Genomic DNA, 22,124 nt, shown 5'->3' on the forward strand with positions numbered 1-22,124 from the left:
GGCAACGGGTGTTGCGCAGAAGGCGCAAATCCTGCGCTGCGATTTCAATACCTGGGAAATCGTGTCGGCAGCCAAAGGGAAAGCAAGCAAGCAAGCAAACAAAACAGGCAAACAAAAAACGCATTATGTAATTGCAGATTATATAATCCTGAAATACAAGGAGAAGGGGAAAAAAAAAAACCAAGCAAAAAAATAACCCCCCCCCCCACCAAACCGCCGCGCATCCCAGGCGCGCTCAGCCCGGCGCCGCCGCCGGCAGCCAGCGCATCCCCCGCCGCGGCCGGCCCGGCACGGCACGGCACGGCACGGCCCGGGCGGCGGCGGGCGCGTTACCTGCTCCCCGAAGTCGATGGCGATGTTGGTGATGCCCAGAGGGACGAGGAAGCGGATCAGGGGCCAGTAGTTAGTGAGCGCTGGAAATTTCACCATAGTCCCAGCTGCGCGGCGGGCCCAGGCGCATCTGCCGCGGCGGGAGACCGCGAGGGAGGCCGGCGGGGGAAGGAGGAAAAGGGCAAAGGAGGAGTGTGTGCGTGTGAGCGAGCGCCTGGCTGTGTGTGTGTGAGTGAGGGAGGGAGCGAGAGAGACAGAGAGAGAGGAGGGGAGGGAAAAAAAGGAAAAAAAAAACCCAGAGCGAGGCAGAGCCCCCTAAAAAGAAGGCGGCGGGGGAGCCGGTGCCTCCCTGCCCTGCCGGCGCGGCGCGCTGCGCTGCCGCCTCAGAGAGGAACCCGAAAGCTCAAGTCCATCCCTGCTGCCCTCCTCCCACACAGCAACGAGCCGCCGCCGCCGGAAAAAAAAAGAGGAGGGACAGGGCCGCCAGCGATGTCTGCGGGCAGCTCGGCCATCCCGGCAGCGCGGGGCACGGCGGGGCCGCCCCCCCCCGCTGCCGCCGCCGCCGCCGCCGGCGGGGCAGGCCGCGGTGCGGGGCCGGGGCCGGGCGGCGAGAGGCCGGCGGGGCCCAGCTGCTGGCGGCCGCTGCCCGCGCCGGGCTCCCGAGACACGTGGGTTTGACACACGCAGCACCGCGCCCGGGCTGCCTGTCGGGAGGGAAGGGAAGGGAAGGGAAGGGAAGGCAGAGAAGGGAAGGAAGAGCGGCACCGAGCGGCTCCTCCTAACGCCCGAGCGCCGGCACGGCACGGCACGGCACGGCACGGCACGGCACGGCACCCCCTCCCCGGCGGCGGCGGCACCGCGCAGCCCGCCTCCCCCTCCGCCACCTGCCGGTGGGAGCGCGGCCTCCCCCCGCCCGCGCCGCGCCGCGCCGCGCCCGGGGCCATTTTGAAACGGCCGCCGCCCCCCGTGGCCGTTCGTTGGGGAGGCCGCGTTCAAAGCGCGTCGCCCCCGCCGGGGGCGGCTCCGGGCTGTGTTTTGGGGGTGTTTCAGGCGTCGGAGGCGGCAGGCCCAAGGGCGAGGGTGGGAGCCGGGTGGCACGTTTCCTCCGGCGAGGCTTGCAGCCTTTGGCCCAAACCCTCAAAACGCCCCACGAGTAACGGCCTCAAACGCGGCCAAAATATACGTGGTTGGGGCTGAGGGCAGAGGGAGGCCTTTTCTGGCAGCGAACTTCAGGCCCTATCCTGGGGCGCTGGTGGTGCTGCGGAAAAGCCCGGGGGTCCATGAGCAAGTCGCCGTCCAAGAGGTGTCTGACCCACGGCTTTGCTTCTGATCACCCACCCGGGGTAACGTTTGCCGATAACGGACCTGTTCGCTCTTCAAAGTCTGCCCGAGTTGGGGATGCAGGAACGCGTAACGTGGCCCCAGCCTGCCTGCCTGCCTGAGGGTCCTCTCATCGCTCTCTGACCCACGGCCTTGTAAACCTGGGGGCTTTCTTTTCGCATAAGGGTTGGGAGGAAGGAAGAGAAAGCCAAACGCTTTCAGATGCTTTGCAAAAGTGTTAGGTTTTTTGTTTGTTTGTTTGTTTTAATTATGGGGAGGGGGGTCAGGGTTTTACTGTAATTGAGTTCCTCTGGAGCATTTAATGATGTCACCTGTCATGTCTCAGGCAGCATGTGGAAGGGATTATGATGTGCGATCAAGCTAGGACATCCAGGAAAGAAAGCAAAGCTTAAAAGGGGAAGGTTGGCAAATACTTCAAAAAGGCAGAAGCCGTGTGAGGAAAAATACATCTGTATTTAGTCTGTAGAGGAGGGTTGCCAGCCTCTCTGGCCCAAAGACGCTTGTACTAAAATGTTCGTCTGCCTGAGGACCATTCCACATATTTTGGAGAGTCAAGAGGAGGCAAGCTCCAAAAATGCTTAGCAGGCAGATGACTGGCACTCAAAAGCCATATGAGCCATATGAGAGTCCAGACCTGCAAGTTGATGCCTCTGGCCTATAGATCACTTACAATACCAAAGGCGTGCAGGGGGCACTGAAGGCATTGGCATAAAGTGGTGGAGCAGTGTAAAGCAGGAAAGGATTATAGGCTGAAAAGAGGAGAGCTGTTTGGAAAGGAGTTGTTTGCGAGTGCATCAGTATGTCTTTGAGTTAATAACCCCAAATCCTCACGCTCTGTAGGAAGATCCTCCTCATCTTCCTGTGGAGAATAATATGTTCCCCCTAAGGTATAAACAAAAGAGCAAATCCAAAGTTTAGTGCCCCAGCACAGCCTGTGGCTGCATCCCTATGAATGATGTGTGATTATTTCTCAGGGCAGTATTGGGAAGTGTAAACTAGGTTCCTTTTAAAAGAAACTAAACTGGAAGTGCCGCCCCAGGTGTGTACGTAATGATCTCCTGTCCCTGCTGGCAGGGACGTAAGGCTTCGAACCAGCAATTGGTCCATAGGACTGCTCTGAACCACAGCCATGGTTCATTCAGTCCAACCAACTGGACTTAAGTTAGTCTGAAGTAGAAACTCCAAGGTAGATATAGGGGCCTTAGTGCCAGCTGCTTTGATTTACTGATTCGCTCTTACTGAGCTAATTTGCCTGACAGTTTAAACATAGTCTGTGTGCATGCTTATGTGTAAAGTTGCAGAAGACCAACGTAGTAGGTCCCTTTTTTTGAAGGAAGTCTCATGGCTTTGGAAGACAGGACAGGATATATATTTCAAAGATTTAATTCAATGTATAATTTTCTCTTCTTAGCTGGCATATGAATTCAGACAACTGCGTTGTCAGGAGCTAAATCCTTTCTGATGGGACTAAATTTGAGGTCATTCCTCGTTCTTATGGGCCTGAAAACAACTCATAGCTGAAATTATGAAAGAACGTTGTTTACAGTTCCCTATTTGTATGTATTTTATAGTTAAAGTGTGCCTATTTGCTTTCAGTTTAGAGGAAATTTCTTTTTTAATTTTTAGGGGAAAAAAACCTTTTGTGCTGTTATTGAGTCAGAGAAAAATAAAGGGGAACGCCAAACCACTTGTAAATATATGATTTTACCATACCATTTGAAATTTTCAGGTGAGCTGATGTTTGAAGACTTCTCTCATTTCTGGTAAGCACAAGCCACCATAAAATTAGAGCTTCCTAAATCGAAACATTTGAACACTCAGCATGTTGCTCACAGTACTAACTGTAAGGCATACATAGTGATTTTTTTTGTCACAAAGCTATGTCCAGTCTTGGAAACACTGAGACACCTGAGTAGTTTAATGGAGTATAACAGAAGCCTGCCAGTCTGGGAATTTATTGTGTATTCATAAGGCAGTTTACACCTTTTTACTCCAGCAGATACTGGATCAGGCCCCTTACCTGTGTAATTAATTTCCATCTCATTACCACTTCAGAGCTCTGATTAACTTTTAATCTTTCTACTGCCTAAAGTAACAGTACAGTTTTGTTTTATCAGCAGTTTATATTTACTTCATAACCTGCACTGGAATGTCCTGGGAAAATGTTGATATAATTGATCCTTTCTGAGTCCCATACGTTAAAAATATTTAATATACTGTTAGACTGTGTTTAAGTTTGTCTGTCTTCCTCTCATTCATGTCTTCTATTTATGGGATAAAGGTAATTCTTCTGTGCTTTTTCAAACTGGGTCATATTTGCAGTTGTAAAAATTAGTCCCTCAAATTCATTACAGAAATTAAATTGTGTTTGGAAGCAAAGAACAAGGGTGGTTTCTGATGTCCTGAAGTCAGTAGTTTGCTCAGCTGATTGAGCTGAGTAAATAGGTCGTTTTCGCTGTCTTGAGCAAAAAGCAGTGATTAGTAATCGTTTCCTTTCTAGCATATTTTCTGTTACACTACATTTCTTACTCATATACCAAACACTGTCTGTTTGTTTAATGGAGTACTAAAGGCACACAGAGGACAGCAGGAAACAATTAGACATCATCTCTCTACTTTTGTTAGAAAAATGAGCTAGTCCAGAAACTTGAAATAATTCAAGTCCAATCTTGAACGGAGCCAATCACCAGGGATGGAAGTCCAAGTGGAACATGTACAGTTCTGTAATAGATTCGTCTGCACTGTGTTGTAGTATAGATGATAAAATGTATCAGCAAACTCCCTTGTGTCTGGTAGCCAAAGGCGTCTGTTGCTTAGGCAATAGGGTCAAAGTCTGAAAGCGTCCCTGCTGACAGATCTGTATCAGGGCAGCGTGCATTAGCTTTACTTGTGCTGTCAGAAATCCAGCATGTGGATCAGCACGTGAGCTTTCACACGTGTTAGAGCGTCCCAGTTCCTTCCCAAACTTAAGGCAGGCCCCTCATCACAGAGCCAGGCGATAGGAATCTTGTCAGGGCCCTGCAGTGCTATTGCCTCTCTTCAGAAAGATGCCTCTATTTCCTTGCCGAGTCCACTGCTAGTTACCTACCAGAGTAAAGAAGTCTTGTTTTTTTAATCACTGTGGTTGGTCTTTCTATCCACAGTTGGCTCTTTAGCTGTCATTGCTGCTTTTTGGAGCCACTCTTCCAAAACTTTTCCCCTTCTGCTTAGGTTTTTTTCTCGTTACAGTCCAGCTATCGGTAAGCATTCCTTCTAAGGATTTTGAACTAGTGGATAACAGAATTTGTGGGCCATAGGAGGACAGACAGACTGTGTTTCCCAGTGTACAGAATGGCCAGTGGTTCTGGTCTCCGAATGGCCTTGGGCTGGAAGAGGGAGCAAATGAGTACTGCCTTTTTCTGTCTCTTTTTGAGAAAGCTTCAGTGCAGGGGTATCTGTACAGCCATATTCGGCTTTTGTCCTGAGTTACTCTTTGCTCTACAACAGCTGCCTCTTGGGGACATAATTTTTAAGCTGAAACTGAGCCTGATGCTTATTTCCAGCTCTTTATACAGCAATAATTAAAACAGTAAGATTGCCGTTAAAAAAAAAATTGTCAAATTATGACTGAATGTTACTCCAGGAATTTTCAGGATGTGGGTCTTGCATACTTACTGGAAAACCATGCATATTTAGTTTGAAGAATAAAAAGCAAAAGTCATCTACCCGCTGACTTTTTTAGGGGACTGACCAAAGCAAGGTTTTAAGGAATCTTCATGACCCAGTAGAGGAGTGATGCAACCCTTCTCTCCCAGGGATTCCCAAATCTGCAGAAAGCTTGCTCTGGGGGCCTAGGAAACAAGTACGCTCAGCCTCTTCTTTTCATGCAGGGCAGAGGAGAGCTTCTCTGGCCTTCTCTGCCTTCTCTGCTTACGTGTAAACTAGGCCTATGCTACTGCAGTTTCTGTGAGTTCATTCTCCTTCCAGAAGGCCCTCATCTCAAAGGCTCGGTAGAACTCCCCTTGTCTTACTCCTTGCGGACCAGCGTTAGGATCAGTGGGCACTATGTTTTTGTGCTCTGTGCTTGGCCTTGTTCATACACCAGCTGGGCATCTAAGCTATTGCAGTTTGTAACTAGGAAGAATGCAGAAATGCTGGTGGAAAAGGCTATAGGTTTGTGTAATGTTTTATTCCATGAAAAGACAGAGCTGAACTAAAAGACCAGAAAACAGCCAGAGGAATCAGGGTTGTCAAGTCAGACAAGTGTCTGAGTAATCCGGTTGCAATTTAGCTACAAGCTAGGTGTGAAGAATAAAAATGGTCATTACGATCATCCGATGTCCCCTCCCTAATGACAGCCTGCTCTGGCCTCAGCTGACTTGTCAAATTAGATAAGATGGATAGTGCCCCTGCAGTGAGCCTGCGTCCTTCTTTTTTGGCTGCCGCAAGTCCCCAGCAGCTTCCAGCAAAGCTATTTCACAGTTTATGAGGCAGGGGAAGCTTCCTATTACTACTTAGCAGACCAAGATAAAAAGAAAGTCAGTTTTCTGTGGCACAAGGAAGCCTGGGTCAGTCAGTATTGCCTGACTCCTCTCAGGGAGGAATTAAAAGGCTGTCTCTTGTCATCTGCTGCAGGGGACCACTGCAGAACGTGCCTTTTACCACATGGCATTCGGCAGCGTGTGCTCTTTACCTCGTCTTCCCAACGGCGTCCCTGGACGTCTGCTCCACCGCTTGCTCAAGCTCACAGCCCAGGGCAGTCCCAGCTATGATGTGCATGATTTGTGGGCCTGGAGTTAATTGCCTTACGTAGCTTTTGGGCTTCTGGTCTGAGTCCAATATTGTATCTTCTTTTGTGATGGTATGAGGACTGTGACTCTGTAGCAGTTCTGGACTGAGTGAACTGGTGGGAGCAGCTTGTCTGAAGCTGTTAACAACCAAGGGAGATACCTAGTGATGGTGATGCCCAGCTGCAGCACCATTAAGGCCTCAGTGAGCCATTTCTTGGAAGATTAATCCCAGCAGCTCCTTTTCAGTGTTGTAGTTGCATGAATGTTAATACTGCATTGCAGGAAGCTAACTGGGCCAGACTCTGCCTGAATGAAAGATTCCTCTCTTTGCAATGCTTGTATTGTGGCATCTGCATTCCCTAGAGACTTCAGTGCTTATGAGCCTTGCGTATTGTAGAGGGGATTGCGTTGTCCTTACAGCGGGCCCGAAGCTCTGCCGTTCTTTCATGAGCAGAGACAGGAAGAAAGAGAAATCTCGTTAGCTTTCTCATAAGCAAAGCAAATGTATACAAATACTGCATTTTCTCAGCATGCAGAAAAAATAAGTCTTTAAACATAGTTTTGTGTGTGTTGTGTGGAGGTTCTTTTTCTATCTCTCTTATTGCTACAGTCCTTGGGGACTGTGGATAGATTATGTCAGGTGAATGGGTCTTATGCTTAGGTGAAGTTGTGCGATTAGAATTTTATCTTTAATGATTAAAATCATTTAGATTTGACATCATACAGTTTATTTAATGATTGTAACCTATGCATGCAAGCGTTTTGAAAAAAATATAAGTAATCAAAATATTTTCCAAACCTTATTTCTAGTTAGTATATTAAAATTTATTCACGTGCTTAATAAACTTTGATTTGCCTAGAATTCAGAATCCATTTTTATGTACATTTGGCTCTCTTTGCTCCAAGCATTAGGACGTTCTGCAGCCTGTTTGCTTCTCACTAAAACATCTAGATGACATGTATCATTTGCTGTGCTATGTACGAAATATAGTAAGCACACAACTTTACTATTATTGTAAGAGGTTAGTCTTACAAGGCTAGGTTAGTCTTTCTGGCTTTGTGTATCTTTAAAACACTAATCAGTATTAGTCTTTAGCTGTCTGTTGAGATTATTGATGTAGTTGAGCACAGTTTAACTAGAACTTGCAGGAGGTGATGTGGAATTTGTGTTCCAGACTTTCATATTCCGAGTTCCTTTGTGATGTAGAGCTCATTGATTAGATGGATTTGTTGAGAGTATGTTTAAATGCTTCAGAAATACGCATTCATGAGCTTGTGATTAGTTTATGCTGCCCAGTTTTCTTTAGAGGGGGACAGTGTGTCAAATATGTGTCTTGCCAACTACGGCTTAAATACAGCCAAATACATGTCATTGCAGCAATCATAAAAATAGCGTCCGTACAGCACATGCAGTGAAGTAATGAGTAAGTTAACATATTTGTGAATAGATAGTAACATGCAAATGCATAAGCATTATTTATTAGTGTTTACATGCCAAAAATGCTATAAAATATTCATATCTAAGCCAGTATTTCCAGAGTATTCTAATACTTAAAAGTTGTAGTAATTTTTACCTTTAAAACATGCAATACGGTTCTTCCATGTCTTAGAAACTGCTACTTTCTGTCATCTAAATATAATATTTAGTAGAATTTGCTTAGTTTAAAGAAATGAGATTTTTTTTTCTTAACTTCATTTTATCCCCTGGGAGTTTTTAATAAATACTAGCTGTTCCTTTCTGGAATGAGCATTCTATACTTGTATAACGTGGATATTATTAAAGAGGATACAAGTAAATGTTAAGATGCCAAGACAGCTAGTTCATGAAACTATACAAAAACACTTTTCTGTGCTTCCATTACCCTTGCCTTCTGCCAGACCCAAAGTGCCTAATGAATTTAAAGTTATTCTCATGTGATATACGTGGAAGAAGCAAAAAATGTTCCTATTTTACAGATGAGCAAAACAGAGGGAAATGAATGGCTTGTAAAGATTAGGCAGCGGATCCCATATCTATGAGTGACCTTTTTGCACCTTCTGATTTATTCAAGTTGTTCTGCTGAACCTAAATAAAAAAAGAGTTAGCTCACAACGGACAGTCTAATCCATCTAGTTAGCTTATAAGTATTTAGAGAACAAGGAGAACTCTAAAATCAAGTATAGACGGCTATCTATGTGGACAATGGCCTTATCCAAGGTCTCAGACATTTCTTGTTCTTCTGTAGATAAAGTTGTATCACTGTCTTTTTTTTTAAAAGACTAAAAGAAAAAAAGCATCCTTGGCTGAAAGCTGAAAACATTTCCTCCAAAGGCATGGATATTTTAGAGTCTTAAAAAAATAAAAATAAAAGCCTGTGTAATGATAGAAGAATGCAAGCAGCTGCCATGATCTAATTAATAACTTACATCACTTTTCAGAATTCTTACTGCTGAAAAATAGATTGACCCTTGATCTTCTATGCCCTCTTCTGTGCCTCCAAAATGTTTACTCCTCTCCTCTGATAAACAAAAGATGGACGCTGGATAATTGAAGAAAAAAATCTGTTCAATTTTCAGTCCCTGGTTAAGCAGATAAAGTCAACATTGGCCTATCTGAAGGAAGTTGGTAGTTTATATAAAATAAATGGTGCAAAGCTGAAAGCAATTCAAGTCTGACTAATACAAAAATTACTCTTTTAATGCTATTTATAGCTACCCCAAAAAGTTAGCATGGTCAGGACCTCTGCAAAAGAAAGCAGTGATAGAAAGATGAATGAGAATTCAGTTTGCGTGACACTTAATACTGGAACTGTGTAGGAACTGACAAACTTCAGCAGGGATCAGTTATAAGTTCTGTTATTCTGTTATCTGTTATCTATAAGTTCTGTTGGAAAGCATTCCAACATATAAGAATGAATGTGAGATTTAAAAAATCTCCAGTAATTTTTTGCACTTCCATTGAAACCTGGTATGAGAGCTCCTGTGAGCCCATTAGAAAGGTATAGAAATCTTTTATTTCACAAAAGATACTGAATAACATAGCTATTGGCGTTTATCCTTCTGCCAGCATTTTTGCTGACATTTTTTTCCTCTAGTTTCAAAGCAGTAATATGAAGCTAAGAGGTAACTTGGGAGCAGTACTGGCCCTCGTGTGCTGTGGTCATGAAATAACTTCATTTCTGCTGGGATTCTCTCAAAATCCCCCAGCTTTCCCATCAGGAGATTTCATGAATAGGATTCACATCCTTTTTAGTTCGTGGAAGACTAAACATTTTGAGTTTGGTTATCCAACATTTCAATTGTTTGCTTGTTTTTCAGGCACATGCAATCAATCTGCAAATCCTCTAAAACATATTGTCGAAACTAGGTGTGTTTTTATCTGGATATAGTCAGAGAAACGTTTTTCACACGCAGTTGGAAGAAAACTCTGTTAGCTGAACCACACAGTGCTAAGATAAACTTAGAAAAAGAGCACTGTGACGTAGTCTCAGTCTTTTCTGCCTATGGGAATTCAGCTTAACGTGTTAGGCTCTTGAAAGTGCGTTTCTGTGGCAAGAAAGAATTGTCATATCCAATAGAATTAAACAGAATTAGTCTATTCAAAGCTATTACTCCTGTTAGAAGGTAAAAATTGTACACTGAATGGATGCTCTGCTAAAACTAGCTTGGAGAAGAGAAGATTGAGAGGCGATCTCATAAACGTGTACAAGTATCTGAAGGGGGAGTGTCAAGAGGATGAGGCCAGCCTCTTCTCCTTGGTGCCCAGCGACAGGACAAGAGGCAATGGGCACAAACTGAACCACAGGAAGCTCCATCTGAACCTGAGGAAAAACTTCTTCACTGTGAGGGTGACTGAGCACTGGAGCAGGTTGCCCAGAGAGGTAGTGGAGTCTCCTTCCCTGGAGATATTCAAAACCCGTCTGGATGTGATCCTGGGCAATATGCTCTAGAGGACCCTGCCTGAGCAGGGAGGTTTGACTAGATGATCTCCAGAGGTCCCTTCCAACCTCAACGATTCTGTGATTCTGTGATTCTGTGAACTATTTCAGGAACACTGTCTCAGTTCCTGATTAACCACAAGGAATTTAGGGTAGGCCCCAAGACAGATGCTAGACTCCGTCAGTATATGCAACAGTTGACCACCAAAATGTCCTTTCCTTCCTAGAAAAGAGCCTTCCAGCAATAAAGAAATAATTTGAGGAAAAACTGCATTAGCCCTGGGGCAGTCTTGAACAAAGATTACTCTCTAACATATGTCCTTGGTATAATTATTCGTGGTAATCTGTCTCTCTCAAATCCAAAATACATCAGAATTATCTGGCTGTTCAAAGTACCACAATATGAGTTAAACTGTATGGATCAAAGCTCCTACAACCAGAAATAACAAGTTTGAGTGTGCAAGACCGGTAATCTAGAAGAGTGTGGTTCAAGTTGCTCTACTTCTTCTTGTGTGAGGAAGAAGGAGAGGGAGACCTGTTGTCCCTTTTTCGCCTTGCACTGCTCCTTCTGGTATCTCAGTATCTTTCAGTAGACTGGACAGGATTTTCACCTGTGAAAGTGAAACAGATATTACTCCATGCTCTATTCAGCAGCTGTGCTATGGATTTGTTTGACATGCAGGCCAAAGGAGGTAAAACATAAGCAGCATGTATCAGAGTGAGATCAGTGTCTTTGGGAAACTCTTGTTTCCGGAGGCGAGGAGTTGTGGGGTTGCCCACTCACGTGGCACAGCACTCTCCTGGTCTGTGGCACCACAGGCCAGGTGCAGCTCCTTGCTGGATCAAGTTGGCCAGGTGCATCTCACCTGCAGCACCACAGAGGACAAGGGAGTCAAAGTGACCCTCACACTTAAAATGGGACTTGTTGGGTCAGTGGCAAGGAGTGTTAACCTCATTTGTGGCCCTTTTAAGTGGAGCTCAGTGGTGAAAGCCGCCTGTTACAGCTTCCTCACTTTTGCGTTAGAACATATTGATCTTAACGGGTTGTAAATTTATGGCATGGCATTGGGGTAAATCTTAGGTTTTCTCTAAAGGTTCTCTCCTTTAGTGGATGTAATGAAGTTGCTTCTCAGAGTTTGGGAGCTGAGGCCGAGTAGGTGATAAGGCTTATGGTTTGAAACCTTGAAAGCTTGGCAGGGAGAGAAGGAGCAGCAGCATCTCACAGGACTATATGGGAAGACAGTGATTTGTTGGCATCTTTCAGGTGTGAGATGTGAAAGCGCTGCAGTGGGTCGGGCTTGCTTTGGTGGTGAGTAATGCCTTGGGTCTTTGCTGTTTATTCACCTTGCTGAGGTGAATACGTGTAAGTTTGCTGTAGGAAGGTGGGCAACTAAATTTTGTCCCATGTGCTTGCTATAGCCTGCAGCTTAAAGTGGTAGAGTTTTGTTGTTGTGGTGCTTGTGGGAAGTTTTTTTGGTTGTTAAAGGACAGGAGAAGATCCCACGTAGAAGGTTACCTGTTTGAAATGCAGGCTCTATAGGGAAGATGTGCTTCGTCAGGTTCTCTGTAAAAGAGCTCTATTGGTCTGCAGTTGTTGCTATATGAATAGCCAGTAGTGAATGCAGTTAGAAAGGATGGCTGTTAATCAGTACAGTTAGTGGACATCCCAGGAGCTGAAAACAGCAGTTTAATGCCTAAATTGTACTGAGGCTTCTCTTCCCACCTGGAGTAAATAGTGGAATCCTCAAAACCAAAATCCAGTGTACTCTGAAGGATGGCAGTCGGGCCTGCTGCTGTTTTCTCAGGTTCTTCCAAGTTAAAGTTATCCCAGGAAAGTTTGGTTTTCTTGCAAGTGAGAAAGTATTGGTCATTCTTGACTGCCCCGACAGTATAGCTTGGTTTATCAGATGCTCTTACAGTGCTCAAATGCCTAGCTGCTGATTCTTGGAGAACTCAGAAGAATGTATCAGATTTTTATCCTTCTGTCAAAATTTATTTGAATGTGGTCAGATGGTTTAAAGAGTGCCAGGCAAGGAAAAATGGATGGCCAGGCAGGCAGCAGAGACTGCCTTATTTTTTTTAGGAAACCCTTCATGCTAAACGTGGCCTATAACAATGGTGCCTTGAGTAGGTTAAGCCTGCAAGTTTTACTGGATCATAAAATAAATAAAAAAGGCAACATCTCTATTTTTTCATTTTTATCTGACCTTTTATGTCTACCTATTAACTTACGCAAAAGCCATTGGCAAATTTTAAGTTAGGTTTTGGTAGAGGTGTAAATGATCCTGCTAATGGATCACGAAGACCTATTAATGCAGATAAAAGGCATATGGCGGGAAAAAAATTAAAACCCCCTGATCACTGATTGACCCACATGAATCCCTGGGAATTCACCTTTAGTTTCAGTGCCGTTTGCCTGAAGATTAATCTCCTTGTTCAGTTTAAGCATTGTTTGATTCGCAGCATGCCCACTGCCGAAACAATTTCTTTTAACTTAGAGCTTCTTGGTAGGGGAAGATGTTACAGATACAGTGAGCTAATTTGCCAGCTGCCGGTTACTGCCGTGTGATCTTCCAGCTTTGGGGAGAGCTCCTGGGGGGTTTGCATATCCTTTGGGCAAAGTGACAAAATTCTGTTAGGTACTGCAGAATTGGAAGTGTATGAATAAAGCAAAGCAGGCTTTCTTGATCTGTAATGTTTTAGAGTACTGTGTTTATATATTTTGACAAATTTAGTTGAGTCTCGATTATTTATATAGCTCCAGAATGTAAAGTGTTTCACTTTTGCAAAAATAATTGCTTTTGTAGCATGAGAGCAATCACCTCGTTGCTCTGTTAGTAAGTCTCTGTGACAAAGTTAAGACCTGTCACCAACAAGCTAGCAATTGCTGCTCATTACCACTGGGTGGTATCTTAGCTGCTATACTCAGGTTATATATTTCAGCACAGAAAAGATCACTCTTTTTATCTGCATGAGACATTTTAATTATTCAGTTAGTAATAACTGTGCTGTAGTCACTTCTGTTTGTGTGAGTTAACATGAGCAGATGAAAGAAAGGTGGCTTTGCGAGATTCCTCTATAGCTGTGTGTTTCTGTACGGTTGAGCACTTCTGTGGCATCAGTGGCAGTCAGCGTGAGCAGACTGAGTGTTTCTTCTTTCGCAGTTTTGCACAGATTTTCTAGGCTGTGAGCATTTCTCCTGGACGTGGAAAAAAGGAGTAAATTGGGCAAGAGGGTGTTCTGCACTATGGAACAGCAGTTCCTTACTCTGCTTGTTAACTCTGGAGTGACGGAAAAATCTCTCCAGTGTTTCTGTGCTGAACTCTTAGGCCGCTCAGAGGCGGTTATTTGCAACAGTAAGCCTGGAGCTGATCGCTTGTTCATAGTGGTCAGATTTACAGAATCTGTCTTTGGCTTCTGTCTGTTGATATGATTCAGTGGAGACTAGCTATTGTGAGGGAAACGCATAATTATAAAGTTTTGCTGTTTGTGTGTATAGAAGTAGTTCTCAGACAGACTTGCCACTTGATTGCAGATTTTGCCTTCTGAGGACAGAACAAATGTTTAACTTTTTAAATGTCTGGTGTTGAACCCTTTACGTACACAGCGCACTATCACTGAGGTCACTGGAGATATAAGTGTACAAGTACTTGGAAGAGACAGAGTTGAGATATATTTTTCTGAGTTTTTCCATCTTACAACCCCCCTCCCTCAACTAAATGGTTCTTCAGAAATTGACCTTTGGTCAATTTGAATTTGAATTTGATCTTGTCATTCTGTCAGGCAGTAGTTTTGTGATTTTTTTAAAAAAAAATTAAGATTTCCTTTTCAAGAGCAAATCAATTGAAGAATAACCAGTTCTCCATTAACTGAATGTAAGCTCTTGCTTGTGTTTTGATTACAGAAGTATTTACTAACATGTACAAAACCAGTCCATCTAGTGGGATTCCCAGTTCTGCCAGGTGTGGGTGCAGAACTGATCAGGTCATTCAGGGACACCAGATTTCATGAAGTAGTCTTTATTAATGCTTCATGTGAAACTTGACTAATTTATTTGTCCTTTTTCCCTAGGTCTGACTGTTCAAGTCCCATCGCAATTCATTGAACAAATCTCTATATTTCTTCCTAACATTTCAGTGTCCCTCATGTACATCTAGACATCTCTGGAACACAGGAGTAAATAAACAAAACCATGTGGGACACTTCTGCTGTGTTAACATTAAGGTAAGGCTAGATTCTGCTGTGGTCAGCAGTTACCTTGATGGTGTAAGTGCTTTTACAGAACAACCAGACGCAAAATATTTTAAAATGAATTTCTCTTTTCTTTATTAAACTTGTCTCACATCGAGGACAAACTCCTTTTGTTCCAGGATAAATTCAGTTTGCTAATGTGGCATCTGGGGAATTCTGTGATAGTTGCTCTCTCTCTTCACTTGGTAGTAATCCTCCAATTTTGGTTGAAACCCCGGCAGTGACTGGAGGCTAGAACTCTTGTGGCTGTCTGGCCCAAAGATGATAATCTTTCCAGGATACGGGTGAACACAAGAGATGCGGTCCTTCTAGTCCATGACATTGTTCATTTATCCAAGAACTATTCAAACTACCATGAGGACATTTAACCTGGAATTGTCCCTTATGTGTACTTAAGCTGTTTCAAGCTTTTATTCCATCTAATTGTTGCTGGCAAAATGTAAGAAAGCATGGCATTTTACAGCCAATTTTGTAGGAAAGCAGGCAATACCTTTTATTCAAAGCAGTGAATCCAGTGGATAAGATATTGAGTGTCTGCCTAAGGGGGAGTTCTCACTGGTTTTTGGAAATTGAGGTCACTCTTCAACAGTCGCAAAAGTGGCCCCCAAAACTCATGAGTTAGAAGAAACTTAGTACAAGTGAGGTCTCCAATCTTTTTGTCCTTTTGGACATCTGTAAGTGGTTTCACAGGTAAGAAAAGGGAGATAAACTTGGCTTGTTTAATTAAGTGTAACCATTCATGCTTCTGACTGGAAAGTGCTCAAGTACTATTAAACACAATGATAATTTGGAGACTGTCACTTTTTAAACACATAGTATTTAAATGGTGCCTGTGCTGTTGTTGAAAACAACTGATGGCAGCAGCCTCAGCGACAGAAAGTACTCTGCCTGCCAGGGTTGCTGAACAGTCTTGCTCTGTGGAGAAGCTTTTGATTACAAGGACCTCATCACAGTTAATAGTATAAAATAAACACTTGAGCAGTGGGAAATAAAAAGAGTATTAATGAGGTTGCACTGCTTTCAAAGCTCTAGATTTGGCATGCACAGATATTTTCCTCAGTCTGTTGACAAAGAGAGTCAGTTTGGTTATTTGTCGTTTCTCAGAGTAAGCCTTTTGTTATACTTCTAGAATTTGTATATACTTCTAGAGCAAAGAAGTATAGTATTTGGGGACGAATATGGAATATCTATCTTAGATTTAATGCAGAACCTCAGATACATGGTAAAGGGACTGAAATAGTGAAATTCAGTGTAGGTGTAGGTGGATGAGTACAGCCTGTTTACTTAACTGCCTGTTTTATGTCTGAGTGAGAGCCATCCTGCATACAGAAGGCTTCAGCTAAGTAAACATGTTTCTCTCCCGGTTGCAGTTTGTTCTGAATGCAGCAGCCTTTTAAGTCACTTATTTTGCTTTGGAGGATATTATGCTGCCTGCACTCTTTTTCACTTGGGCTGCGTCTGAAGTTGCAGATGGGTAAGAAGCTCTCTGCCAGTCTTGCATAATTTGTGTATGGGCACCTCACTGTAATTCTGCAAATGTGTTGTAATGTAGCATCCACAGAGAGTGATTTATTTTTTTCACTTCTCAAAAGAAGTGATAATATTCATATGCAGGTGCCATGTAAAATGTAATGCATATTAGTGACTTTTTTTTTGTCATAGTAGTGAAAACTTATGAAAGAATAATACAGTTTTTTTGGTTTCTTCCCCCCCCACCCCACAGTATGTCAGGTTGTAGCGCTGGCTGGCTGCTCCCCAAGGAGTGGGGTGCCGGTGTTGGTGGTGGCTCCTGGCGGGGCAGGGTCTGGCTGCCAGGGCCTGTCCCCCCACCCTAAGGGAGCAGGGCACCAGGCAGCCCCAGCCCTGGGCAACAGGCACTGCCATGGGGATGGAGCCAGGTGCCCATGGGTCAGTGTCAGGGTTTGGGGGGGCTCATGGCTGGACAGGGCTGGAGCTGGAGCTCAGGCGGGGTCCAAAGGGCAGAGCCTCAGCTCAGGAGCAGCTACCATGGGCTGCCAAGCATCCTGTGGCGCTGCCTGGGAGTGCTCTGTCCCCGGCCACTGCAGGAGAGGGACAGCCCTCAGCCGGGCTGCTTCTCAGCTGGCCCTGAGGCCTGGGAGCCAAACTCCAGGAGAGGGGATGCTCTCAGGGCCCTGACACAGTGCTCTTCCCCCTTCACCCCAACTTACCAAAGCAAAATAATCTGAGACTTCTAGCTACTGGATGTGCTTTGTGAATATAAATCAGTTTAATAGAGTTTTATCATTTTTAATCAGCTTTTACAGACTTATTACTTCATCCTGTTTGCACTTCCACGCTCTAAGTAGAAACAATTCTTTCTAATCAATATTCTGATTTTCTGTTTTATCTAGGAAGGAAGCAAAGATCTGCTGCCTGCTTGCTTTGTTCATATGGATAATACTGCTCAAATTCCACAGGTCTGCTTCAGGAGGAGTCTGGAAGCTGGATCAGACTTACAGCTGAGCAGATTAACAACGATTTCTTTTCTTCAGTCTGGCAGCAGGTGTCTTGTAACTGAGTCCATACTTTGCAAGATGATATTTTATCAAATAAGTGTGCTGTCAAAGTTAATTAGTTACATTTTATTTTACAATTCACCTCAATGATGACAACCTGCCAGTAGTGAGAAGTGCTTAAAAAAAACCAGTCTGTGCTCATGGGTTTTATGAGCACATGAACATGAAAGCTTTTGAAGAAGAAATACAAAGGCTTTAGGTTTGATTTTGTTTGACTGGTTGTTGCTGACAGTATAAATGATATTTAAAAGTTCTAGGAGATTTTGACCACTTTGGCATGTTTCAGCTGTCTGTCAGCTGTCTTCACTTAATAATGACTCCCAATCTTGTAATGAAGCGTTGAAACCCCTGAACTATGATTGAACTGTGATTGTCAGTGACCATCGTTGCATGTATCACCTCTGATGGTATGAGGAATAGACTGTACTTCAAAACAAGCAGTGAAGCATGCCAGAATGCTTATCTCTTATCCTGTGAAATTCTATAAGTTTGGGCTGAAACGACATCAGTGAATGAAGTTAAGGTGGTCGTCTATGTGCCACGTATCATTTCTAACAAAAACAACATGCTTACCATTTATTTCATAACTGCCAAACTGCTTGACAGGAGGTCCAGGACAAATAGCTGCATATTCACAATATTTTTGACCGTCTTTCTAAGGACAGGCACCCTGTCAGCACAAGGAATAAGATAGATAAGGTCTACAGGAAAATTCTCACAGATGAAGCAGGATGGTTTTTCTCTTTCTGCTCCAGATACATTTACTAAGCTAACTAAAGACAGAATTCATTGAAATAGTCAACAACAATGCAAGAGATGGCAAATATATGTCAGCACTTACAAGAACAATTATTAAACAATTACCATATTATAAGGATTACACTGGATGTTACTTATGTCTCAGCAAAATCAAAAAAAGTTGAAGCACCTTCTTTTTAGATGTAGGACCCAGTACAAATCTACTTGGACAGGGTAATTGGTTCATTTTCTTTCCAGTCTCGAAGGTAATTTATACTAATGATCATCATCAGCTGAATTGCCAAAGAATTGTGTTGGGCTTTTATCTGCAGCTAAAATCAGATGTGCTGTTTTACATATGTGGAATCTGGATTTTATGTGTGCGGCCAACAAAGGCTGTTTGATATTGCTAGCCCAAGAGGTTATTCCTGGACAATTTACACTAATACAGGTAATGTCAAATAGATTTTAGGGTGTTTTGTTTGTATTCCATTTCTTCCAAAGGCATGGAACGCCTAGGAAGAACAGGCAACTAACTGCTCTGCTAACAAAGTAGCAGGATTCACTGAAAGTTGAGTTTTTAGTTCTCTAAGGGTCCTTCATATATTCTGGCCAGAACACTTCAGCATTATCAAAGTGTTTTTTGAAACAGTACTGTTCCAGGAGCCATCTGTGCCAAATATATCGCATGTATATATGTCACTGGCACACCCATCCAAAAGCAGCTGGGATGAGAATGGAGCCAGGGCCTGGCTGTGGTGTCAATATGGTAGACCAGCTTCCTTCCACCTAACTGAGATGCCGAAGGTGAAATTTGTTGTAATCTTCTGTGGAAAGCGGAAAGAGATAGGCTGTTCCAGAGAAAATGTAAGAGGGGCTGAATCACCTTCTTGATTCTCCCTGTTGATTATGCAGGGAGTCTAGCTATGTTACTCAGCAGAGATGGAGTCACGTCTTTGAATTTATAGAGGGACATCACACCTGCCGTCAAAATCTGAGCTTTCTTTTATTTCTCTGCTTAATTAGTGAATTCTTCTGTCTGCCATGGGGGGAAAACTGGCTGGGAAGAAGGAAGGGAAGGTACTGGCCAACGTAAATTGTCTTTTTCTAAGGATTTCAATGGAGCAGTGGATAAGGGAGCTGTCATTATGTTAGGAGCTGCCCCAACATTTGAACACTTTTCACTGACACATACTGCAGTGCAAGCTGCAGACAGCTCCATACTTAGTACCAAAGAGACGACAACTGCCTCTTTCATCCTTAGGTGTGTCTGCATACCTGCCAGCTCCACGAGGGAGATAAACTGGGCTCTACACTGAATCTCAGCAGTTTGCCACTGCTTCTGGGAAGCATTATCACTGACGGAGACAACTTCCCACTGCTGTCTTTTAATGGGGTGGCCACATCCACCCGATTTACCCCCCACTGCCTTCCTCCCTTGCAAAACTGCTGTGACAGAGAAACCCACAATTACCAGAAGCAAGGACCCATCATTACATTTTCTTCAGTCTGTGTAAATACTAATTTTAAAACACAGGAAGTCCTTACGTTGTTGCCTAACTATGCTCTTGAGGAAGGAGACAGACAGGGGTTAAAATGTAGGCAGCTGATGCTACCACCTTGACAAGCTTAGTTTCCGTACCAGTAACTTTCAGAATGTGGTACAAATTTATCCTGTTGCCTCTCCTCAGACAGTGAGGTAACTGTCATGAAGAGCAGCACTCAATCATACGTAATGGGGCAGCCCACGCTTTTCTAAAAAAAGCTGCACATATTATTTTGTAGTTTCAATATTAAAAAAAAAAATGCATTTATAGATCCTAGCAAGTCAATTTCTTTGTTTCAGTATGATTGCTATCTGCACATCCCGTTAATTTTCTGTGCTGAATACTGAGTCAGCAGCCTGAAGGTAAAGTGAATGCTTTCTCAGGAAAGTTGAGAGTGTTTATTTCTCCAGTAATTTTTTTTAGAAAGATCTCCCTTTACAGTTTGTCAGTAGAAACAGTAGTCAGAAGTGAAGGGTGGATTTCAGTAGCTTTATGTTGTAACTGGGGACAGAATCTGGATTGACATGTGGCTATTACAAGATGTGTGTAATTGAAATCTTGTGGCAGATTCTTTCTGTCACACCGTGCCTAGAAACAGCAATTTCCAAAGACACGACCTTCAAGTGTTTTGGAAGATTCAAACCGAATAAGCAAAACATGTATTTTAAATGCATTGTTTTCTAACAGAGGACGTGATTTTTTGCTTGTTGCTATATTCAGTTTTTTTTTTTTTTTTTGGATTAAAAATAGTTAGGAGTGCTATCCATCCTATCAGGTTGATAAGATAAGTAGCTGCTTGGGTGCCTGTGGATTCATGCTCCATACCTAAAAGCTACATAACTTGCAATAGTAATGAATGGATAATTGTATAAGGTACATAACCATGGGACCAGTGGGATAGAGTAGTCTTTTTTGAGCTTGGTATCTCAGAAGGTTTTTTTAAATTATTTTTTAAATATAAACATGGGTCTGAATTTACTATTAGCCTAAGCATATATGTTTTTTGAAAATTACTGAAAGAGTTTTTTTGTGTTTTTTGTTAGTGATGTATTTTCTCTAAGAGCAAAGCCAGTAAGAGCAAGGAAAACAATTCAGGCAGAAACAATAGAGTGGCTGGACCAGTTGGTAGAGCCCTGTGATCGGTAGGTAGAATATTATTTTCCTCTGGGGTGTAGGAGTGGAAGAAGGGTAAACTACTTTGTTTTTCCGTTGTGATAAATTTTCGGGAAGACCTGGGCTCCTGGAACTTTTTTTTCAAAGTCAATTTTTGGGATTTATGGTAAATTTAGCAATCAGGAAGTGGAGTCATCCTTCCTGACTTATGATAAAGTGCAAATATCAGCTCTTCAGTCTCCTGAAAGTCATATGACTTGAGAACTTGCTATGAATGTTGACTTCTTATACCAAAGAGAATAATGAAATGTTTTAAACTGAAAGGCCATTAGGTTCACAAGGCACTGTATGTTTTATTACAAAACAGAGCAAAAGATGTTATATTTGTGTGTCTTTGCACAATCATATGCCTCACATGTTCTCTCACTATCTTGAACACAACTATATTTTATCAACTCTAAGTAACACAAAGATACTTATTTTTCTCATATTATTATAGTCATTATAATAATTGTAATGCTTTTGTTTATGTGCTGGTTAATTTTTTAGGTTCAAAGAAAGTTGCTAACTTGAAAAAATGGAGGAAGTCTGATACGATAAAATGGTACCTGTGTAGAATATGTGAAAGTCATAGTCGCACTGTTACATCAGTATGAAATGGGCATCAAGAAGTATTTAGATACGGCAGTGCCTTAGTAGTTCCCAGTGTTTGGAATAAGAAATAAGGCAGTATATCTGATCTGGGGGTAAATATTTAGTTCTTAATTGTTGCTGTTTTACAATTGACTTAAGCTCAAAAGCTGTAACCTCTTTGACACTTAAAGCTCTCCTAAGAGGATCAAATATACAGCTCCATTTAGTGGAGACAGCAAAGTTCAATGGAAACTTGATTGTTGTGTATATGTCTGGCATTTCCTTCTATTCGAGGAAAATTGTATGGTACACATATACTCCCAAGACAGTCCATCAAAAGGCCTGTTTAGGCCAAGGAATGAATGTTCAGGTCGACTATTTCACCCATAATTCTTGGGTTTTTTTTCCGCTGAAGCTTGCTTAAGAGGAGCATGAAGTGGATGCGTGTGGGTGTGTAGGGGAGGGGAAGCCTCTCCTAGCTGGGACCAACATGTCTGGAATTCTCTCTCCGTTGTCATCAACTGGCCAAGTAAATATCCTGTGTGGGATCTTTTACAAAAATCTCACAATCCCTTCATTTCCCTTTTTATCATGGTTTCCCTATAATTGCTGTTTTGTATGGTTTTGACGTAAGAGGAAAGGAGGAATGTATTGTATGTTTAGGTTTTCTCTCAGGTGTCACTCTGAGGTTCCCTAACATAATTACTTTGATCTAATCTAGTTTGATTAATTTGTTTATGAGATTCTGGCCAGTATTTATTGAGGGAAAACAAGAATTTTCCAAGAGAGGTCACTGTTAACTATTTGGAAGGACTGTAACAGTCTGAACCTTCGCTAGGTTTTGAACCGCAATCTCAGCAGTCTCACTTGTATTCTGATGCCCTGAAGAGTCTAGAGAGCATCAGTAGGACACACGATTTTCTGCCCTTTTGCTTATGTAAATCTTGG

General features: G+C 42.9%; 1 protein-coding gene and 1 long non-coding RNA gene across 3 annotated transcripts in view; one reads left to right on the forward strand and one right to left on the reverse strand.

Annotated features, from left to right (window-relative positions):
- The window catches only part of ANKH (ANKH inorganic pyrophosphate transport regulator), a 108,814-nt gene extending 107,914 nt beyond the window's left edge, over positions 1–900 (reverse strand). Inside the window, exon 1 of one of the 2 annotated variants that reach the window (XM_068931432.1) lies at positions 334–900. In XM_068931432.1, coding sequence (XP_068787533.1) covers positions 334–429 — 96 coding nt within the window. In that variant the 5' untranslated portion in view covers positions 430–900. The remainder of the gene's footprint in view (positions 1–333) is intronic. The other variant, XM_068931433.1, reaches the window with a different exon arrangement.
- Positions 901–3,297: 2,397 nt separating this feature from the next.
- Positions 3,298–18,735, forward strand: LOC138065951 (uncharacterized). Its single transcript, XR_011138973.1, has 3 exons — positions 3,298–3,434; positions 14,429–14,581; positions 16,981–18,735. It is a non-coding gene; the product is annotated as an uncharacterized lncRNA (long non-coding RNA).
- The last annotated feature ends 3,389 nt before the right edge of the window (positions 18,736–22,124 follow it).

This window comes from Struthio camelus, chromosome 2 (genome assembly GCF_040807025.1).
Source record: "Struthio camelus isolate bStrCam1 chromosome 2, bStrCam1.hap1, whole genome shotgun sequence".
NCBI classification, from domain to species: Eukaryota; Metazoa; Chordata; class Aves; order Struthioniformes; family Struthionidae; genus Struthio; species Struthio camelus.